The sequence below is a fragment of the Carassius auratus genome, chromosome 22 (assembly GCF_003368295.1).
Source record: "Carassius auratus strain Wakin chromosome 22, ASM336829v1, whole genome shotgun sequence".
Taxonomy (NCBI): domain Eukaryota; kingdom Metazoa; phylum Chordata; class Actinopteri; order Cypriniformes; family Cyprinidae; genus Carassius; species Carassius auratus.
Genome location: NC_039264.1, coordinates 27754807 through 27776569, shown reverse-complemented (window position 1 = coordinate 27776569; position 21763 = coordinate 27754807). Strand labels below are relative to the sequence as shown.

The 21763-nt window shown below is 35.9% G+C and overlaps 1 protein-coding gene across 2 annotated transcripts in view; it reads left to right on the top strand.

Annotated features, from left to right (window-relative positions):
* Window positions 1–360: 360 nt before the first annotated feature.
* The window catches only part of LOC113040221 (uncharacterized), a 29372-nt gene continuing 7969 nt past the window's right edge, over window positions 361–21763 (top strand). The window contains exons 1-5 of one of the 2 annotated variants that reach the window (XM_026198543.1): window positions 361–450; window positions 543–875; window positions 1067–1186; window positions 1501–1594; window positions 1686–2455. In XM_026198543.1, coding sequence (XP_026054328.1) covers window positions 423–450; window positions 543–875; window positions 1067–1186; window positions 1501–1594; window positions 1686–1773 — 663 coding nt within the window. In that variant the 5' untranslated portion in view covers window positions 361–422 and the 3' untranslated portion in view covers window positions 1774–2455. Of the gene's footprint in view, window positions 451–542; window positions 876–1063; window positions 1187–1500; window positions 1595–1685 lie in introns of those variants that run through there. The other variant, XM_026198542.1, reaches the window with a different exon arrangement.

The following is a 21763-nucleotide window of genomic DNA, read 5'->3' as shown; positions in this document are numbered from 1 at the left end:
GTATAAAAACTCACACTTGCTAATGTGAAACAAGGTCAGAAAAACCACATGCTGTTGCTGTCAGAAAACACCCAGACATATGACTGACAAATTTGGTCAGAAGTTTTGTTTAAAAAAATAAAAAATCAGCTTCAAAATTACATTTTTTTTAGGTACCAATATAGCAATTGTATTATTTTTTTCAAATAAAACTGATTGTCAGCTGAAATGAAAAAAAAAAAAAACTCTTTATCTCATGCACTTTGACCTTCCTAAATCCTTTAATATCAGTAAACAGTCCGGTCAGTTCAAGTTCAACGTCTGCTTCCTCTTTTCAATGGCGTATGGTTTCCTTCTCATTTTTTTCTGACTGTGGTAGCACGTCCTCTCCGACTCATAGTTAAGTTTACCATCTTGCTTCATATGAGCAAAACAAAGACAGAATGAAGACGGTGCAACTTTTACTCTTCTGTAAGTTACTGAGTTTAAGTTCTGTGTGATCTTCACATGAATAGTTCACATGAATAGAGTTATGTGTTTTACCATGTGTTTTATCTTCACAGGTCTGTTGGTGTGTCAAACTACAGAGAGTTTAACTGATAAACTTGTGAATTTAGGGGAAAATGTGACTTTAGTCTGTCAGATTCATGTAACAGAGATTTATTGGGTTTTCCAGAAACTGACAGACTCTCCGCGGCTGATACTGCGAACTTTCTCATCAGATTCTACATCATCTTATATACAAGACCAAAGACTGAAAGACAAATATTCATCACTAACTAAGAGCCGTTTATTTATTATTAATATAACTATTCATGAATTAGGAATATATTATTGTGTAAAACCTGCTACAACAACTCTACAGTTCAGCAATGGCACCAGACTTTACATCAATGGTAAGTGTGTTTAAAATGATCTTGATCAATCAGTTTGATCTGTTGCTATACTTATCAGTGATCTAAAAGTAATTATCATCTACATTTTGCGTTCAATTTGTATTTTAACCTTTATTTCTATCAAAGGTTTGGAATTATAAATGCATGTTTGGTATTTCTAATATTAAACTCTTGTATTTTCTGTTCAGAAGAAGCTGCTCGAGATCACAATCAAACAGAAATGAAAAACAACTCTCAAAATCAGAATACACAGCAGCCTTTCATAGTTTTGTGCTTCATACCAATCATTGTGATGTTTTTGGCAATAATAGGTGAGCTTTCAGTGTAATATAATATCTTTCTTTTAAACACATCTTTCTACATTCGTTTAGTGATCAGTTGTACAATGTGGGTGGTGTTAGCGCAGTGGATAAGACACATGTCTTTGGTGTGAGAGACCCGGGTTCGAATCCACTGTGAGACACCAATGTGTCACTGAGCAAGACACTTAACCTCTAGTTGCTCCAGAGGCGTGTGACCTCTGACATGTATAGCAATTGTAAGTCGCTTTGGATAAAAGTGTCAGCTAAATGAATAAAAAGCAAAAAAAAACAATGTTTAATCATGAATGTTGGTGCTGTTTAAGGTCTATTCCAGATCAAACTCCAAGTGTGTAAAAAATACACCAACAATATCAAGATGAAGAACTGGAGCAGCTTTACAGCACAAATGATGAAGAGGTGCGACACTCTTAATTCAGATCTGAATGTGTTTAGTGAATATAATCTTTCTACATGAACATTAGAAACTAATTTCTCTTTTGTTTTGTAGTTTTCTGAAGTGGAGTTTCGTCTATTTCACCCGACCAACAACACTTTTGTTCCTTTTCAAAAGACAAAACCTAGACAAATATAATTAAGATTAGTTCATATTGTCTAATAGTGGTATGAATATTGAGCTAAATAATTAGTATAATATTGTTAGCTGATATTTGTAACCTAAACATGTATGTAATACAAAATTTGCAATGTTTTCAGCATAATTTTGTTTGCTTTTGTTTTGAGAATTAAGTTTTGTAGATTAAATCTGTAAATCTTAATTCTGTATGTTTATTTTGAGTGGCTTCATTCTTTGACTTGGGGCTTTTATAATAATGTAAATAATGATGTAAAATTAAGATTTTTTATGTTTTTGAAAGTTGTAAAACAGGAAAATAAATATTATGAAGTACTATAATTTCAATTAACTGATTTAGAAGAGAATATATATGACTGGACTGGTTGCTTGTTTATCTTGTAAGATAAATGTAAATGCTTATTTGTTTGCTCTAGATTTGTTTATGTGTGGTGTTAATATCCAAATTGTAAGTAAATGTTTTAAGGGTTTATTTCAATATATATTTCAATGTCACTAAATAGGCCTACTGTATTTGGCAGCATATAAACTTATGTAATGCTGTGTGCTGTAATGAGTCTTTTGGTTATTTGTATTTAAAGTCTTCATTGTCTCACTATGGTCTGTTTTCTCACAGCTGTGGGTTTGTTGTCTTGAACTCTGGTTCAAGTTTTTGTGAAAGTCACACACTGTGAAACACTATAAAGTGTTTTTGCTGGTTTCCTTTTTTTAAATTCTTTCTGCTCAGATTAGTTTGAACTCTTTTACTGCACGTGCACATCATTTAAACAAGCACAGAATGAAGACAGAGCAGCTTTTAGTCTTTGGTAAGTTACTCAGTTTTCAATAATTTTGTCATGATTGGATATAGTTTCTGTCAGAGGTCTATGCAATATTTTTGCACGTTTGAAATTTCAAAACACAAAACCTTTGTATTTTTGGTTCTTTACAGAAGCTGCTCGAAATCACAATCAGACAGAACTGAGAATAACATGCAATGTCCAAAAAATAATCCGTATAATATACGGTACGGTACGATAAAAACTGGCAGCTGTGGTTGCTAGAATTAGAACGTAAAAAATATGGTAACACCATTTTAGGATTAATGGATTTATACCGTAAAACATACGGTAACACCATTTTAGGATCAGGTTTAACAGTTTTATCTTAAATGTACAATTTAATACTGTAATTTAACTGATATAATGTTAATATACCAACTTATTGAAGTACTGACATCTGTTTTGTTCCTTTGTTATACACTGGAAACCACCAAAAGCAGGTAGTGATGAGAAAGTCACGTGATGAAACAAAGCCCATCAAGCAGCTTTTAAATAATAAGATACATAGAAAGTGCACAGTGTCATTCACACAAACACTAAACACCATCATGGTGAGAATCATTAAATTGAAATATACAATAAACATTAATTGTACATCATTATATGTAACATACAACCCTCATACACATAACAGATAATAAAAAAATAAGAAGAAACATAGTTATTTCAAAGAAAAAACATCAAATTCAAACAAAATTTGAAATGCAACGCAGAGAATTCTGGGAATGGCAGTTTACGTTTTTCCCTGTAAATTTTACAGGAAATTACCATTAACCATTTAACAGGTTTGTACTGTAACATTTTCACAGTTTTTTACTATTAAATTCAGTCATTAACTATAAAATTACATGTAAAGTCCAATATAGTTTTTCACCATATATAGTAGGGGAATTTACCATAAACCATTTAACAGGTTTTTACTGTAGCATTTTTACAGAGTTTTACCGTTAAATTCACAGTCATTTTTTACAGTGCAGCAATCTCTCATAGTTTTGTACTTCATGCAGAATATTGTCACATATTTAGGTAATAATAGGTGAGATTTCAGAGTTCCACATGTATAATATAAGCACTCTTAACAATATATTTTTTTAAGAGCTCTCTTCTGACAAGACGAAACCAGTAGTTATTCCAAGCTGCAGCAAAGTCAGATTGTGCAGAAGAATCATCTGTTTCCTGTGGTCTTGTCCTGGTGGTCGTCTGAGACAAGGTCTTTACAGGGGATCTGTATCTGGGGCTCTAGTTGTCCTGGTCTATGTTGTCTTTCAGGGCTGTAGAGGTCTGTAATCAGGGCTGCTGCTGGCCAAATGGGTGCCCTAAGCAGGATTGTATTGTTGTGCCCCACTTCCTCAAATATGATGATGAAAAAAAAAACACCTACTATAGGGGTGAAAATAGAACTTTAATCAAATAAAAAAGTAAATGAATAAATTGTATTATTTACAAGTTACAATTGTAGCTCTCGGCATTTACCTATGGCTGTAACTTTATTATGACTCTAATTTATTTTATAGTCTCAAGCATTCAGAAATCATGCAATAGGAAAATTTAGCAGTTTTGGTTTATTTTTGTAAGGGTTGTGATATGCACGTTTTTTGTTGAAGAAATTATAAAGGCTGTGTCATCTATAGAAAAAGGTGTCCAAAAATGAAAGATTAATTGAATATTTGAATTAAATGTTTGGTCATTAGCCTAAACAAGGATTTGATTGTCCTGTAAGTGTAACAGCAGCAATTACATGGCATTTGGCTCCCTTTGCAGGCATTTATAATAACATTTACATAAATTGTTTATTTATATTTTCCTAGATTATGTATTTTAACAGTGTTATTATTAACCAATCATTATTGCCTCATTGTTTATATATATATATATATATATATATATATATATATATATATATATATATATATATATATATATATATATATAATGCATTTTAAGTCATTTTAAAGACTATTGATGGCTTAGGTCTGTTTTATAGCAACAACAACAACAAAAAATATTAGTATGCAGTAGGCCTATATTTATACTTCTTTGTAAATTATTATTTGAAGTAACAAAACCATGGTTAATTTGCAGTTACCATGGCTACAAGAACGATGATTTGGGGTGTTATTGTTAAAACCATGGCTAATTTCCATAAGGGAACCTGAAAAAAAAAATATATATATATATATATATTTCACAGGAATGTGCCTGAAAGTGATAGACGGGCCTTTTTTTTACCTAAATGATTTCTAAATTAATTTTAATATATATAAAAAATGTATAAGGTGTGCATTTAGGTGTCAGCTACAATGAACACATTACAATTGTTTTATGACTGCAAGTCTTTCTCCTCAAAGCTTTTGAGCTTCAAATTTGCCTTGAGCCATGTGAAAAAGTAGCATAATTTACATACGATTTACAGTATATTTTAATAAATATCAAACATTCAATTCAATTGTGCATTATAGCTGACACCCAGATGAACAATTACAGTTTGATTTTATGACTGTAAGTCATTCTCCTAAAATGCTACTGACGTTAGAAATGTAAATATCGTATGTAACTTTAGAGACAGACCCTAAATTTGAGACTCTTGAACGTCCAACGTCAAGCCAACTTTATGCCGTTTTTTTTTTTTTTTTTTTAAGTTTTCTTTTCTCTGCGCCAGTTTGCTGATGTCCTTTACCGGGCATAGATGTCCATCCATCAATTATGAACATTCAGCCGCAAACCTGTGGGTGCGAGCGGTCGCGAGCTCATATGGGAGAATGACGGAAGGTTTTTTTTGTTTGTTAGTTTTTTTTTTTTTGATCAACTGGGATGGTGCCCCCTCTGGGAGTTGGTGCCCTACGCAGACTGCGTACTCTGCGTATAGGGAGCGGCGGTACTGTCTGTAATGTAACCTCAGCTCTTGTACACAATGTTTTTCCTCAGGGGGCTTATTTAATTTCGGTGCTGTGCGGGAATCCATTGCTCTTTTCATAGAGCTTTCAAATTGACAAAAGGAGAAGATGATTTTTCATCTTACAAGAACTTCCCCTGATTACTGTAAATGAATTTCATCGCACAGAGAAGGGCATTAAAAGTTTCAAGTTACATCAACAACTTTAGGGAGAGTATTGTTCTATTGTCTTCTAGCAAATCAGCTAATAAGGCTGGATAACGCTGCTGCACCGCTTTGATCAGTGCAAAAATAGCAGGGCAAAGTAGTAGAAATAGCAGCATGGCTCCTGGTAATCCATGTTTATTTGCATCGGTGGTTCTGATAGGTGTTTGCTGTGATAGGAACTTTTTCACTTGACAAAAGTATTTTTAATACTGTTGCCATTTTTAGATTGCCATGTATTGTAATAAACCTTAAAGTTCCGTTCACACCAAACTATAAAGATAACGATAAAGATATATAGTTTTATAAATCGTCTTCAGTATTAAAAAAAAAGAGTCCACACCAAAGCTATAATGATAAAGACATAGAGAAACAATATCATTGGAATCACTTTCAGAACATTTTTTTCCAGCTGATGAATGATTAAAAACATTGACAGCCAATCGGAATCCTGCTATAGCGAGCTCATGAATTTAAATCAGAGGACGAGGGTGCTTGGACGCTTTCGTTATCCTAATAGTTATCTTTCATTGTGTAAACGGGGCTTTAGTCTGACAGTTTCTGGCAGTTATTGTTGTATTTTCAAATTTTATTATTAGTAAATTAATTGTTCACATTTATATAGCAGTTTTCCAGGGATCCTCAACACAAACATGATAAAGCTATTCAGTAAAAAACAAACAAGATCAGAATTATTTAAGAGAGATAGGGACATCTCTTTACAGTCTATTGGCATGTTTGTAACATTATATAAAATATTAATTATTCTTCATAATTTATATTAAATATAGTGTAATTTACAATGTAATAATTTAAAATGCAACTGAAAGTAGTTCAAAATGTATCTGAAATCAATTAAATATGTAAATCAATGTAATTATCTTCACAGATTGTTTAAAGGACTGCCATCCATACTTTTGCAGCACTGTAGCAGACAGCACACAATTCAGAGCTGAGAATCAGTGCAGTTCCTCCTGTACAGAGCTGCACTGAAGGGAGCTGAGCTGGCACAAACCTAGAACAATGGTAAGTAAGAGAATTATCAAATTATTTAATGTATGACATTATTAATAAACTTTAATTAATAATATTAACATACCCCAATGGTGTGCCTAGAGAGTTGAGCCATGTCCTGTCAGTGGGATGGTGGTCCTGTTTTCAAGAGGAAACTCACTGAGTGGTTAAGGTAGGAGTAGAGTGTCTAATATTGATACATCCTCTTTTCATAACATCAGAATCAGAATCAGAATGAGCTTTATTGCCAGGTATGTTTACACATAGGAGGAATTTGTTTTCGTGACAGGAGCTCCGCAGTACAACAGAATGACAGAGACAGAACATAAAACATATAATAAAAGAATAAAAAATACAAACAAGTAGAAAGTGAATGACAATACACAAATGACAATTGTAGGCAGATAACATGCCTATTTGGGTAGCCCTAGCAGAAAAACAAAAACAAAACACAATCATATTGATTATGGCTCCATTCATTATGCATGCAACTTGTAATGATGGTGAAAATCTTTTATTTTTCTTAATGGTCAATTTACACTATACCTTTGTTTTTCATCTCAGGAGAATGTTTACAGTGGTGTCACCAGTGATCTGCCTGACCTATCAGTCCTCCAAGTGGTAGGAGTGTTATAAATATAGTAGTGTTATAAAAATATAGTAACACACCATTACACTGTCACAGTTATTAGTATTTGTATTTTACATAATATTTAAAACTATCAAAGTTTCTAAAATTTAAGTGTGGATATTTACATGTTTACATTACACTGGTGAGCAAGAAACCGTATTAAAGTATGTATATATATTAAAATATATTTTTCATGTGGATGGGGCCATCCATATATTTTCTGAAACAATGATGTCATCACCCAGTGTGTCGACCCTAGTCAGAGTCAGACACCGCTATGTCACGTAAGAGCAACAACAACAATGGTTTGTGTAGGTTTATGGGCATGCTCCAAGTCTTCTTCTTCATTTTTAGTGTATATCTGTCGCAAAATTACAGCGCCACATGCTGATCTGGCATGTACACTAGGGAAAAAAAGATTGGATTGGGGTAAGCTCCGGCTTCGTGTGGACATAGCCTTAGACAAAGTAGGGCAATTGCATCGTCATATTGGTTGTAGGTAGGGGTGTGACGGTTAGTATATAAAAATATACCGTGTCATTAAAATATTTTTTTTATCAAAAATTATTTTCATTTTTTAGATAGGATCATAAGATGCGCAATATATCGGGAGACATGGTTTTTACCACTTAATGAAGTTTTGTAAATCGTCAGACATTATATTTACCACTTCATAAAATTTTGCTTTGTAGAAAACCTTTCTTTTTTTTGCGGCTCGCATCAGCAAAGCATTGCATCGTCCATAGGCCGCAAAACAATCAGCGGATGGCGGGCGGGTGCGGCTTTGAAATTTGCTCAAAAAACTTTGGCGTGGATGATGAGTTTTGTGACAGATCTCCTTAATAAACGGAGGTCTGAAATCTCTGCCCCTTTACCGATCAGAGCGCGCGCTGACACGGAGTTAACCCGCTATCTCCAAGAACAACCAATTGACTCTACGGCAGATCCACTAGCATGGTGGCGAGACAATGAAACACGCCACTCCCATCCCCCCCCCCCCCCCCAGGCAGTTATGTTATGAACCGTCACATTTGACTCACGTCATAACCGTCATCACCAATTCTGAAACCGGCACACCCCTAGTTGTAAGACAACTTCGAAGAAAGTTTTCTGATCACCTTCAAATGCTGACTACTGTATAGCGCAATATAGTTTATTAGTTATTATAACTTAATTTCAGAGGAAGTTGCCTTTACTCCAAAAAATCCATATTATATTTTGTGGAAATATTGTAGTGTGAAATATAAATTCTCACATAATGTAGGCCTAGCCTATTCATTACCAATATAGTGAACCATCTGTTTATGTTTTTCTAAATCCCAAACATAGTCCAGACATCAGTAAAGTATCCGTCTATGAACATGATTTATAGGCTATTTTAGATTTGGGAAATACACATGCGTTACAGACGTGACAAAAAAAGTTTTTGGGAGACAATATATTTTGTCGACTTTTTTTTTTTTTTTTTTTTTTGCTTTACAATGAACAAACCAGAAGCAACAATATCTGCAGAGAAGGGTTGGCCATTCTCATAACATTAAATATCATTTTTATTTAAATTTTCGTTTTTGAGCTTCAGAGGAAAAATCATTAAGGCATCTCTCAATTACAGACCGTTCTGAAAGCAGAATATATGTAAACGCATATTAAAATGCTTAAAAAACTTATTTAATAGGTCTGTCCCCACGTAAGATTTTTCTAGTTAGTCTAATCGTTCATTTGTTCATTATTCAACTAATCCCAGGTTTATATGAAATTTACATCTATAATCCATAATGAGCCTTAATATATTCCATGCTCAAGCACATGCATTACGTTTACCATAAGGCACTTGAATTGATTTGTTTAAAATACTTTTTCAAGCTTTCTGTAGATATACTTCTCATGTATGTGAGACACCCAAATTTTAAGTTAATTTATTATCAGGAAAAAATTCACGTGAACGAGAGGGTGCCTCCCTGTCATGCATGCGCATGAATAATTTTCACACAAACACTTGAATATGAATAACAATTCACATTTTGCATATGCATTACAAAGTAAATATTTTTTTACATGCAGTTATCCAAAATAAAAAAACAACAAGATTTGTAATGAAGATAAAATATGTAGACAAATAAGTATAAATGCTGTGCATGCACTCAGCATCATGCGCGCTGCGCAAATCTTTTATTTTTATGAATATTATTCTGTGACGATCGGAGACCCAGTGAAACGCAGGAAACGAGAGATCCAATTGCAGTAGGGAACAAACAAAGAAATAAACAGGAGAGGAAAAGGAACAGGAACAGGAACTCGGACGACGAGGAACTCAGAAGACGAGAAAACTGGGTAACGGAAGGTAAGGACTCCATGAAGACAAACAAGAAAAGACTGGTAAATATAGGCAGGATAATGACTAATAAGTGAAGGCACCTGGTGCAATTAACAGGAGTGCAATTACTGTGATGAAGGGACAAGACTTTGTGGGAATTGTAGTGCCTACGGTGAGGTGCCTAAGGGGAAGTGAGACCACTATTGGACACCCAGGGAAACAGAGACCAGACAGTGTGACAGATACCTGCAGTTAAATGTGGCTGCAGTTATTTATTTTTTTATTTTATTTTTTACTTAAATTATATGAAAGCAAGTAAAGAAGGCTCTCTTTAAAATCACTGAAGTTGTCAGTTAATGGAGCTCTTTTTTTTACATCATATGCATTTTGTTGGTTATAATGAGAGAACTGGAGTTTAATCGCGAGGACGTTTTATTAATCGGTCCATTCACAATTTCAAGGATTTAGCTAAATCATGCAGGTTTATTTTATATTTTTCTTTTTATAATTACTGAAATTATGAAGTGAACAGTGTAAAGTTTTACTAAAATAAAGGAAATTATTTATAAAACGTGACAAATCTTATTCAGTGTACAGACAAATATCTTTTTCCCAAGAAGTTATTTGTCAAAGGTAATGAATAACAAAGTAGAAATTAAAATTACACTTTTACATAGTAAAAAAATCTGTTTTATTAAAGGAATTTTAAAATATAAATTAAAATATAGGCCTAATATGTGAGAATATTGACATTTTGCATATAAATCCATGTATCCTAGCTCACTGAAATAGGCTACCACTTTTAATGCTCTGATGAAAAGTAAACCACAATTTCTTTAGAATATTATAACACATAATTCATATTATATAAATAATACTGCAAACCTATTAAATGTGTCAAATCTAAAATATGGTGTAATACTGTGTAACTTAGAGAAAATATAAGCACAAGCTCATAGGCTTGACATTTATCCTGCTTGAATTAATTCTAAGAAACACACATAGCCTAACTTCAAGTACTAAACTTTTATCTGTGAAAATTAAATATTTTAACTACAGTGTTTTTCTTTCATTTTCCCCGACTGCAGCCGTCAAATGTAACACATCGGTGAGGAAAAGGAGCAAATGCACTTTGCAGACACGGCGGCGGCAGAAACTATATTTTGGTTGGCCACCTACTGTACGCCCATGAGTTACATCTATTCTTGTAAAACATCAATTGTTACTACACACTAACCGTCCCTAATCTGACATTTCTTCTACAATCAGCCCATTATAATCTGTTTTAATACTCCCCCATAGTGTATTATGTGCAATTGAATCACCACACCATATTACTTTCGGATTTGTAAAACCTCTTATATTTTCCAATACTTCTTAAGTAAGCTTTTCACATGGATTGTAAAAATTAATTACTTTAATACTAAGACTCTCTTGCCAGACTTCCTTCACAATCACCTCTTGGTCCACACTCACTTCAACATTCCTATATCCCACACCTTGCTACCCCACCTCCATTACCTTGTTTTTTGTCTTTCCAAATAACCACATATCCTTGCAAAACAAAATTCAACTGAGGTTTGAGCTATGATTCCTGAACACTTATTACAGTATATCAGGTTTATTTTCCAAATCAGAAAATAATTTTTTTAATTCTTGCCCATTAACTATTAAGTTTCTCGCATTCCACTGAAATATTAAAAGCACCATTATGTACCACCACATCCTGGTTGTGAGTATGTAGTTTGCATCTTTAATTTCTCATTAATCATATCCACCAAAATACCCTCACAATCTCTAGATACTTTTACGCTGCTTTGATTATAATTTTGATTCTTTCTGTCCTGTTTTCAGTTTGCGCTGAACAGTTCACTAATTCAGCCATAAAAGTAACAAATGCAACATTGGGTATGATTCACTAATTTTTGCGTACAATTTTCTTATTTATACGCACATTTGAACTTCTCACGAGAACTTTTTGCCTAATTCACAATACGTGCGTACGCACCTGAGCTTGTTCTCAAACTTGTTCTTCTGTTAGTGAATTTGGAGTCTTCTAAATGAGCGCCCGCGTGCACGAGGTCAGTAATTAGCGTAATTCACGCCCAAACCAGCTCCATATAAGGGCTTTCCACAACGAGGCACTTGTACAGAGAAAGACAATTATGGCACTGAAACAAAAGACAAAGAAAAATAACTTTAACGATAATGAACGTGAGGTTTTGCTGTCGGAGGTGGAAGCTAGGAAATTTTTTTTATTTATAAGTGTATCCAAGAAGCTGGTATAAGGTGAGAGCGGTTGGTGATGTGGCTTAGGTGTGGTTCCAGTGAGTTGCATAAATCAATGAGGACTTCTCTGGGCAACCTAAAGCGACTGAACAGCCATTCGTCACTCTCAGCGAACATTTCTGTGCACTCTCTAAAGACGCGTTCTTTCCTTAGAGCACACGCCACGATGTCTTCAAGCAGTACCAAGTGTGCCATGCCTCTAAACACAAGATGAGACACATTAATCACCGTTTATATAAGGATAGATCAGGTGATTGTTGTTTGGACCTCTAATATATATATATATATATATATATATATATATATATTAGAGGTCCATATATATATATATATTAGAGGTCCATATATATATATATATATATATATATATATATATATATATATATATATATATATATATATATATATATATATATATATATATAAAAAATTGGAACTGTAATTATAATTTATCAATAACATCTAATTATATAGGGTTTTTAACACATGCTTATAAGGCCCCGGTTGTACATGATTATAGCGTACGTGTGGTATAAGTTGTTCTTGAATCTTTTCGTACATTTAGGATAAATTTTAGTACGAAAGTTTTTGATGAATCATGATTTATTTGTGAAAACGTCCGTACGCACACTTCACGCAAAAATCTGTGCCTACGCATATTTGGTGAATGAGACCCATTGTTCTTAATCCCAAATTTCTCTTTCGTTTTTTCGTTTGCTATTTCATTCTTTTGTGGAAAGATTTCTTTACTTTTGTCTCATGATTCCAAATTCTTTCCTACCTTTTTTTAGAGCTTCAGAGTATGACAATCCTTCCTGTGTTTTAACATTTTGAATTTGAGCCGCTTGTTTCCTCACCATGTATCCTCCATATCCCGCACTGTGATCCCCTCCACAATTACAATTTGGGATTAACTCCTTGCCCGCATTTGCCATACTCGTGATCTTGCACATCTCTGTTTGCTTCTGCATACAGCCGCTAAATGCCCAAACTTTTGGCATTTGTAACATCTTAGAGGAGAGGGTACAAAGGGCCTAACCGGGAAGCTTATACATCCCAAAAAGACTTTACTAGGCAGCTTATCCTCATCAAAATGAATCATGACAGAGAGGTTGTCTCTCCTTTCATTATTCCTATTGCATTTTAGTCTTTTCACATCAATCACTGTTGTTCCCATAATACATCTCTTAATCTTTTCAACTGTTACATCTGTGGGAATACCTGTTAAAATTACTTTCACCCCTTAATTTTCTTCTAGTAACGAACACATCACACTTGATTACCATGATCAATTTAACTCCTAGAGACTTTTTTTTGTTGCCTACTATCCTTACAATATATTAGCAATCTACCATACATCAACTACTTAACACTTTCAATCAATCCTTTCACTTCCTTAATAGTTTTAGATAACTTCAGCGGATTAATGACCAGGGTTCTAAATTAACTTTTTTGATGACCAGCCAATGTGGCTGGTAACTTTCTAAAGTTACCAGCCAATCAGAATTTCCACTAGCCATTTTTTTTTCAGTAAAAATAACAAATGATGAGTGCCACTGAATTTCCAATCCGTGCGCACAGATTTTGTAAACCGTACCCTCAGTTTTTGAATCCGTACCCACAAATTCATAATCCATGCGCACGCTTTCGCAATCAGTTCCCACGGATCTGTAAACCGTACTCATGGATTCATGCAGCAAGTTCCTGTTAACATACAGTTTTATTGAATATTATTATGTGGAATAGGTTTAATAATAATAAAGGAATAATCTTATAATAGCACTTGATTATTATTGTACAATAAACCTGCCATTGTGACTAACTCTGGAGTAATTATTTCCTTGGTTGTAAATTGTTTTGGATTAAAGATTCTTATGCATAACCTATATAATAATATTTAATAATGATAAAAATAAAAATAAAGTTATTTTTATAATTTTAATTTGTAGGCTAAATAAATGAGTACAAGAAAATAATTCATTAATTGCTTTATTTTTAAATAAACTTTGACAGTTTTGTAAATGCTTGTGTACAATTCTTTCTTAATATACATGAAGACTTATTTTTGTGATTTTATTATACTAAGCTCCATCCACCCCACCTGCCTGAGTTAGATGCAAGTTTCACTGTTAATGTTATTATTAAATAATGAGGCCAAAAATAACATTGCATTCAGTTAGAGAGAAAAGGAATGAAAACATAACCGGCAAATTATTTGTTTTGTTTTGCTTTTTACCCTTATTTTCTTCTTCTTTTTAGCGTTTATTTTTTTGGCCATAAAACACAGGCGGCTGTGTCTTATCCTATTGGTGATTAATGTAAAATAAACGCTCAAAGACTCATTGGATACTATGAAAAATAATGTTTAATAAACAGAAATTAATCTGCAGGTGGGGGCGGAGCTACAAATGCACGTCAGTTTACAAATCCGAGGGAACGGATTACGAAAGCATGCGCAAACCGTGTTTACGGATTCAAAAGCTGACAGTACGGTTTACAAAATCTGAGCGCACGGATTGGGAATTTGTGGGTACGGTTTGTTTAACCAAGGGAAAAGTTTATGAATTCGTGAGTACGGTTTATAAACTGTGGGGACGGATTGGAAAACCGTCGTCACGGATTGATTTTTTTTTCTCCTACAGGTGACGTGCGGGGCTCCGTAATATCCTCATCCCCTGCCTCGTTCCTCTTTTCGCCCCCAGAAATCCGTCCCAATCACAGCCGCATTTAGTTTAATCTTAATTTTTTTCTTTAATAGCTTACTCCCTCCTCTTTCAGTCTATGGTCCATGCTCTGGCTCCATTTGTTCTTCTTCCTTGTGTTTTCTGATGGAAGCTCTATTCCTTGTTTTTTCGCGCTGGTTTCACTGCAAACTGCGTGCAACCAATGGGCATATGAAACGTCATCACGTAGGATTACAGCATAGTGTTCATGGGAAATGAAGGAAGTGTTGCCAGGGGATAAATGATCGAGAACAGAGCCTCATGTCATGCATCACCAGCCAAACTGGCTAGTAAGTTTTAATTAACACCCGCCAAAATGAATTTTAACCCGCATTTGGCGGGTTGGCGGGTGTTAATTTAGAACCCTGTTAATGACACTGAAGGATCTAGTTTCTAGTTGTATCACTACTCGCTCTTCCTTCCTTTTTCTTGTCAGATGAGTTGGTCAGTTTCTGATGCATTACTCCAGCTTTTCTTTCTTTTCCGATTTTCTACTATACTGTACACTATAAATTCATTATTTCCATTCCCGCCTTCATCCGCATCAAAAATGTCATCCTCCATTTCTGGATTGCTTCCGGACTCTACGGCACTTCCTACCATGCACTCTCCAGTCACAGATCAACCGTTGCCAATCCCGCCTCCTCGTATACATGCTACGGAATTCGACCGTTAGTAGTAGGTCATCTGAGTACATCTCGTCTCCTGTTTTTTGAATACTATGAATTCAGACATACTACTTGCCTCGCATACTGTTTTTTACCTACTATATAGTATGGAAGTATGCGATTTCGGATGCAGGTGTCGATCTACTCATCCCTACCACAGCTGCCTTGAAAGGTAAAAATAATTTGAAAAACAATGACAGAACATAACTATATCTGCTTATTCTACTAAAATGAACACTAATCTCCATAAAATTATGTTACGTAAGCATCCACTCACCTCATCCACAACACATTCTTCGCGCCAGTCCAGTGAATGGACAGATTCCTCTAGTTCAGGTGTTGTTCGTCTGAAATTCCACTGCGATTTAGTTAGGTCGCTGTATACTTTAGTCTGGCCTTGTCTCATTTGATGTTGCACTGAGATGTCTTTATGTATTAAACATGAGTCTAATGTCTAGATATGCTGAATATTTTTTTTTCTTGGAAAGTACTCTGATATTGAATTAATGTACAAATTCGACTCCTGCGCATGAATCCATGTTCCATGTTTAAGTTTACTGAACTACATTGGGCTCAGTAACATTAAACTGACTTTAAAAACCAAGTTGAATCTAGTATGACTTATAAAAAATAAAAATAAAAATATGAAATTGCTTAAATTATTTTAATGAGTTAAAGTACATTTAGAACATAAGTTGTCATGACTTTCACATCATATCATTTTATACAGTGTGTGCATTCAAAATGCCATCAATAAAATGTGCCTGTGTTCATTGTCCATTTCATATGCCTGTCCATACCATAACCCCACCACCACCATGGTCCTCTCAATCCACAATGTTGACCTCAGCAAACCGCTCACCCACATGACGCTATAGACGCTGTCTGCCATCTGCCCCATACAGTGAAAATTGGGATTCATCCGTGAAGAAAACACCTCTACAAAGTGCCAGACATTATCAAATGTGAGCATCACATGTCTTCAGTCAGGTTGAGACCCCAATGAGGATGACAAGCATGCAGATGAGCTTCCCTGAGATTGTTTCTGACAGTTTGTGGAGAAATTCTTTGGTTATGCAAATGGATTGTGGCTGCAGCTGTCCGGGTGGCTGGTCTCAGACGATCTTGAAGGTGAAGATGCTGAATGTGGAGGTCCTGGGCTGGTGTGATTACATGTGGTCTACCGTTTTGAGGCCGGTTGTATGTACTGCCAAATTCTCTGAAACACCTCTGGAGACGGCTTATGGTAGAGAAATTAACAGGGCAACAGCTCTGGTGGACATTCCTGCAGTCAGCATGCCAATTGCATGCTCCCCCAAGACCTGCGACATCTGTGACATTGTGCTGTGTGATAAAACTGCATATTTTAGAGTGGCCTTTTATTGTGGCCGCAGCCTAAGGCACACCTGTGCAATAATCATGCTGTCTAATCAGTGTCATGATATGCTACACCTGTGAGGTGGATGGATTATCTCGGCAAAGGAGAAGTGCTCACTAACACAGATTTAGACAGATTTGTGAACAATATTTGAGAGAAATAGGCCTTTTGTGTAGAAAAAATCTTAGATCTTTGAGTTCAGCTCATGGAAAATGGGGCAAAAACAAAAGTGTTGCGTTTATAATTTTGTTCATTGTATAATAAAAAGTCATATGTCTTCAGGGCCCCCATGAAGTTGTCCAGTCAGTTCAAGTTTAACCACATCTTCTTTGTGGTAGTGGTTTCCTTCTTCTTCTTAAATTCTGCAGCACTTCTGCTCAGATTTACAGTAAAGTTAACCTCCTAACTGCATATGAATTATAGAACACAATGAGGACGGTGCAGCTTTTACTCTTTTGTAAGTTTAATTTCATTCAAGATTTTGTTCTGTTTTAATAATTGTCATCTTGTGTTGAATTGCTGTGTACATATAAATAATCTGAATGATCTGTGTGTTTTTGTGTGGGTCTGCTGGTGTGTCAAACTACAGAGAGTTTAACTGATAAACTTGTGAATTTAGGGGAAAATGTGACTTTAGACTGTCAGATTGGTGTAAAAGAGATTTATTGGGTTTTCCAGAAACTGACAGACTCTCCACGGCTGATACTGCGAACTTTCTTCTCAGAATATACATCATCTTATGTACAAGACCAAAGACTGAAAGACAAATATTCATCACTTACTAAGAGCCGTTTATTTATTATTAATATAACCATTCATGAATTAGGAATATATTATTGTGCAAAACTAAACATAACTTTACAGATCAGCAATGGCACCAGACTTTACATCAATGGTAAGTGTGTTTAAAATGATCTTGATCAATCAGTTTGATCTGTTGCTATACTTATCAGTGATCTAAAAGTAATTATCATCTACATATTGCGTTCAATTCATATTTTAACCTTTATTTCTATCAAAGGTCTAGGAATTATAAATGCATGTTTGGTATTTCTAATATTAAACTCTTGTATTTTCTGTTCAGAAGAAGCTGCTCGAGATCACAATCAAACAGAACTGAAAAACAACTCTCAAAATCAGAATACACAGCAGCCTTTCATAGTTTTGTGCTTCATACCAATCATTGTGATGTTTTTGGCAATAATAGGTGAGCTTTCAGTGTAATATAATATCTTTCTTTTACAGTTTTTTTCAATCGCTAAGAAGTGCTTAACCATACTTCAGATACTTTTTCTAAACTCTTAACACAGACTCACACCTACGTACAAAACACAATTGGCCAAATGGAAAATTTTCTTCTCAAAAACACATTTTGTTAAATATATACTAAATCTTCATTTCAAAATAGAACACATCTTTCTCTGCACACACCAACTTTACCAAAACACTGGAAATCTGACTCAAAATTCAATTTTTCTGTCAAACAATAACACTTGTTTTCACCTCACAAGGTACACGCAATCAATCAAAGTACACCAGGTTTCAAAATACTGGCTATTGTTGACATTACAAAAACTGAATAGACTTTTATGTTTCAGTTTTACAGGTATTTGCATGCAAAACATGCAATTCACTGTTTTACACTAAATTTATTGGTTAGGAACTGTTTGTCCAAATGTACAGTAATGTTCACATTCAAAAGCATTCCAGTAAAAAGCTCCTTTTTTCCTTTACTCTTAACTGCAGGGGGTACAGTAGAAACACGGTATGATAGAACAGAACAGGTTCGACAGTGTTGCTTTCAGTGAACAAAATATCCATGAAAAACATAAGAGCATTCTGAACAAACAAAAAAAACAACAACAACAGCAAAAAGCCCAGAAAAAAAGGGGGGGGGGGGAGTAACAGGAGCAATCACTGCTCCTGCTCCTCTCACTGCTCCTGCATCTCTCACTGCTCCTGCTCCTCTCACTACTCCTCTCACTGCTCCTCTCACTGCTCCTCTCACTGCTCCTGCTCCTTTCACTGCTCATCTCACTGCTCCTGCTCCTCTCACTGCTCCTGCTCCTCTCACTACTCCTCTCACTGCTCCTCTCACTGCTCCTGCTCCTCTCACTACTCCTCTCACTGCTCCTCTCACTGCTCCTCTCACTGCTCCTGTTCCTCTCACTGCTCCTCTCACTGCTCCTCTCACTGCTCCTGCATCTCTCACTGCTCCTGCTCCTCTCACTGCTCCTCTCACTGCTCCTGCTCCTCTCACTGCTCCTGCTTCTCTCACTACTCCTCTCACTGCTCCTCTCACTGCTCCTGCTCCTCTCACTACTCCTCTCACTGCTCCTCTCACTGCTCCTGCTCCTCTCACTGCTCCTCTCACTGCTCCTGCATCTCTCACTGCTCCTGCTCCTCTCACTGCTCCTGCATCTCTCACTGCTCCTCTCACTGCATCTCTCACTGCTCCTGCATCTCTCACTGCATCTCTCACTGCTCCTCTCACTGCTCCTGCTCCTCTCACTGCATCTCTCACTGCTCCTCTCACTGCTCCTGCATCTCTCACTGCTCCTGCTCCTCTCACTGCTCCTGCATCTCTCACTGCTCCTCTCACTGCATCTCTCACTGCTCCTGCATCTCTCACTGCATCTCTCACTGCTCCTCTCACTGCATCTCTCACTGCTTCTGCTCACTGCTCCTGCATCTCTCACTGCATCTCTCACTGCTCCTCTCACTGCTCCTGCTCCTCTCACTGCTTCTGCTCCTCTCACTGCTCCTGCTCCTCTCACTGCATCTCTCACTGCTCCTCTCACTGCTCCTGCTCCTCTCACTGCTCCTGCTCTTCTCACTGCATCTCTCACTGCTCCTGCTCCTCTCACTGCTCCTGCATCTCTCACTGCATCTCTCATTGCTCCTCTCACTGCTCCTGCTCCTCTCACTGCTCCTCTCACTGCTCCTGCTCTTCTCACTGCATCTCTCACTGCTCCTGCTCCTCTCACTGCTCCTGCATCTCTCACTGCATCTCTCATTGCTCCTCTCACTGCTCCTGCTCCTCTCACTGCTCCTCTCACTGCTCCTCTCACTGCTCCTCTCACTGCTCCTCTCACTGCTCCTCTCACTGCATCTCTCACTGCTCCTCTCACTGCATCTCTCACTGCTCCTCTCACTGCTCCTGCTCCTGCTCTCACTGCTCCTGCTCCTCTCACTGCTCCTCTCACTGCTCCTGCTCCTCTCACTGCATCTCTCACTGCTCCTGCTCCTCTCACTGCTCCTGCTCCTCTCACTGCTTCTGCTCCTCTCACTGCTCCTGCTCCTCTCACTGCATCTCTCACTGCTCCTCTCACTGGGCGTGCTCTTCTCCCTGGGCCTCTTGCTCTTACTCTTCCTCGTCCATACATTACAGTGTTTGTCTTTTTCTGTTTCTGTTTCCAAAAATATCACTCTTCAAAGTCCTCCTTTTATTGTATAAGTGTCACTGTAATAGAAAAAATAACCCCTGCCATTGAGTCTAAGCCAGATTGGAATCAGTTGTAGTTGGCCCAATTTACACAACATAAATCAGCTAAGATATATTGTTTTTGAGCTGATATCATTGCAGAAGCAAAGGTTTTTATACTGTATCTAAGGTTTGGAACATTGTTTTTGCTATTGTGGGATGTTGTGGGTTAACATTTGTAAATACTACAAAAACTATGAATAATTTTGTTGGAAGGTATAGCTTGTCTGTTCAGAAAATGTAAGCATTGTGGAAATGTGTTCAATGACTCCATATTGTGTGAAATCAACATGAAATGTGTGAATGGTATGGCCACAATAGACAGATGCTGTTCTAATTGTGTTTAGAGTTTTGAAAATGTGACAATTGCTTGGACAAATGCTTGTTAGTGACTGAAAAAAACTGTAAATACGTCTTTCTACATTCGTTTATTGATCAGTTGTGCAATGTTTAATCATGAATGTTGGTGCTGTTTAAGGTCTATTTCAGATCAAACTCCAAGCGTGTAAAAAAAGACCCCAACAATATCAAGATGAAGAACTGGAGCAGCTTTACAGCACAAATGATGAAGAGGTGCGACACTCTTAATTCAGATCTGAATGTGTTTAGTGAATATAATCTTTCTACAAGAACATTAGAAGCTCATTTCTCTTTTGTTTTGTAGTTTTCTGAAGTGGAGTTTCGTCTGTTTCACCCGACCAACAACACTTTTGTTCCTTTTCAAAAGACAAAGACAAAACCTAGACAAATATAATCAAGAGTAAATCATTTCATACAGTCTAATAGAAGTATAGTTTGATAAATAATCACAGGAAAAAATATATTGTTAGCTTGATTGTTGTTTAAGATTGACTGATGTGTATGACCTGAAGATGTATTGAAATATTATCAACATTTTTCAGCATTACTTCTCTTTAATTTTCAGTAGCAATATATTCAAGTAATGTAATGTGACATATAATGTTTCCTGTGTTCTGATTGGCTGGACTGGCTGAGGGCCAAGAGTGCCTCTTAAAAATAAAATGAAGAATCAATTTATTGATTTCATAATTCAAACATAAAAATGTATATTAATAAATCACTTTTTAAATTGACAATTTAGTATACATATTTAAAGATACATTTAACACATACACTTTTTAAAGTATAAATAGACACATTTTAAAATGTTTATTTAATTCATGTTTTAAAAAGTTGTTTTAATAAAACAATAAAGAAGTACATTAATCTTTGTAAATGCACATTTTAAATCGCTTTTTAAAAATGCATTTGGCAATTGCTTTTCTCTCTTTATATGCCAATTGCTTTTCTTAGTCCTTTTGCCAAATGCTTTTCTTTATCCATTTGTCTTTCAAGTTAAAAATGCCCTTGGACGGGACACACGCGGAAGCAACGAATCAACGTTTGCCTCGATTTGAAGAGCCAACCCCTCTCTCGCTTGTAATTTAATCGTCTAGGACCATCGAAGTTCAATAATTCATTCTAATTAATGTTTGCACTGCAGGGCTATAATAAAATCAGTAGTTATTCAAGCTTTATAGTTTGCCAATGTGTCATATTAAAATGTTTTATTTA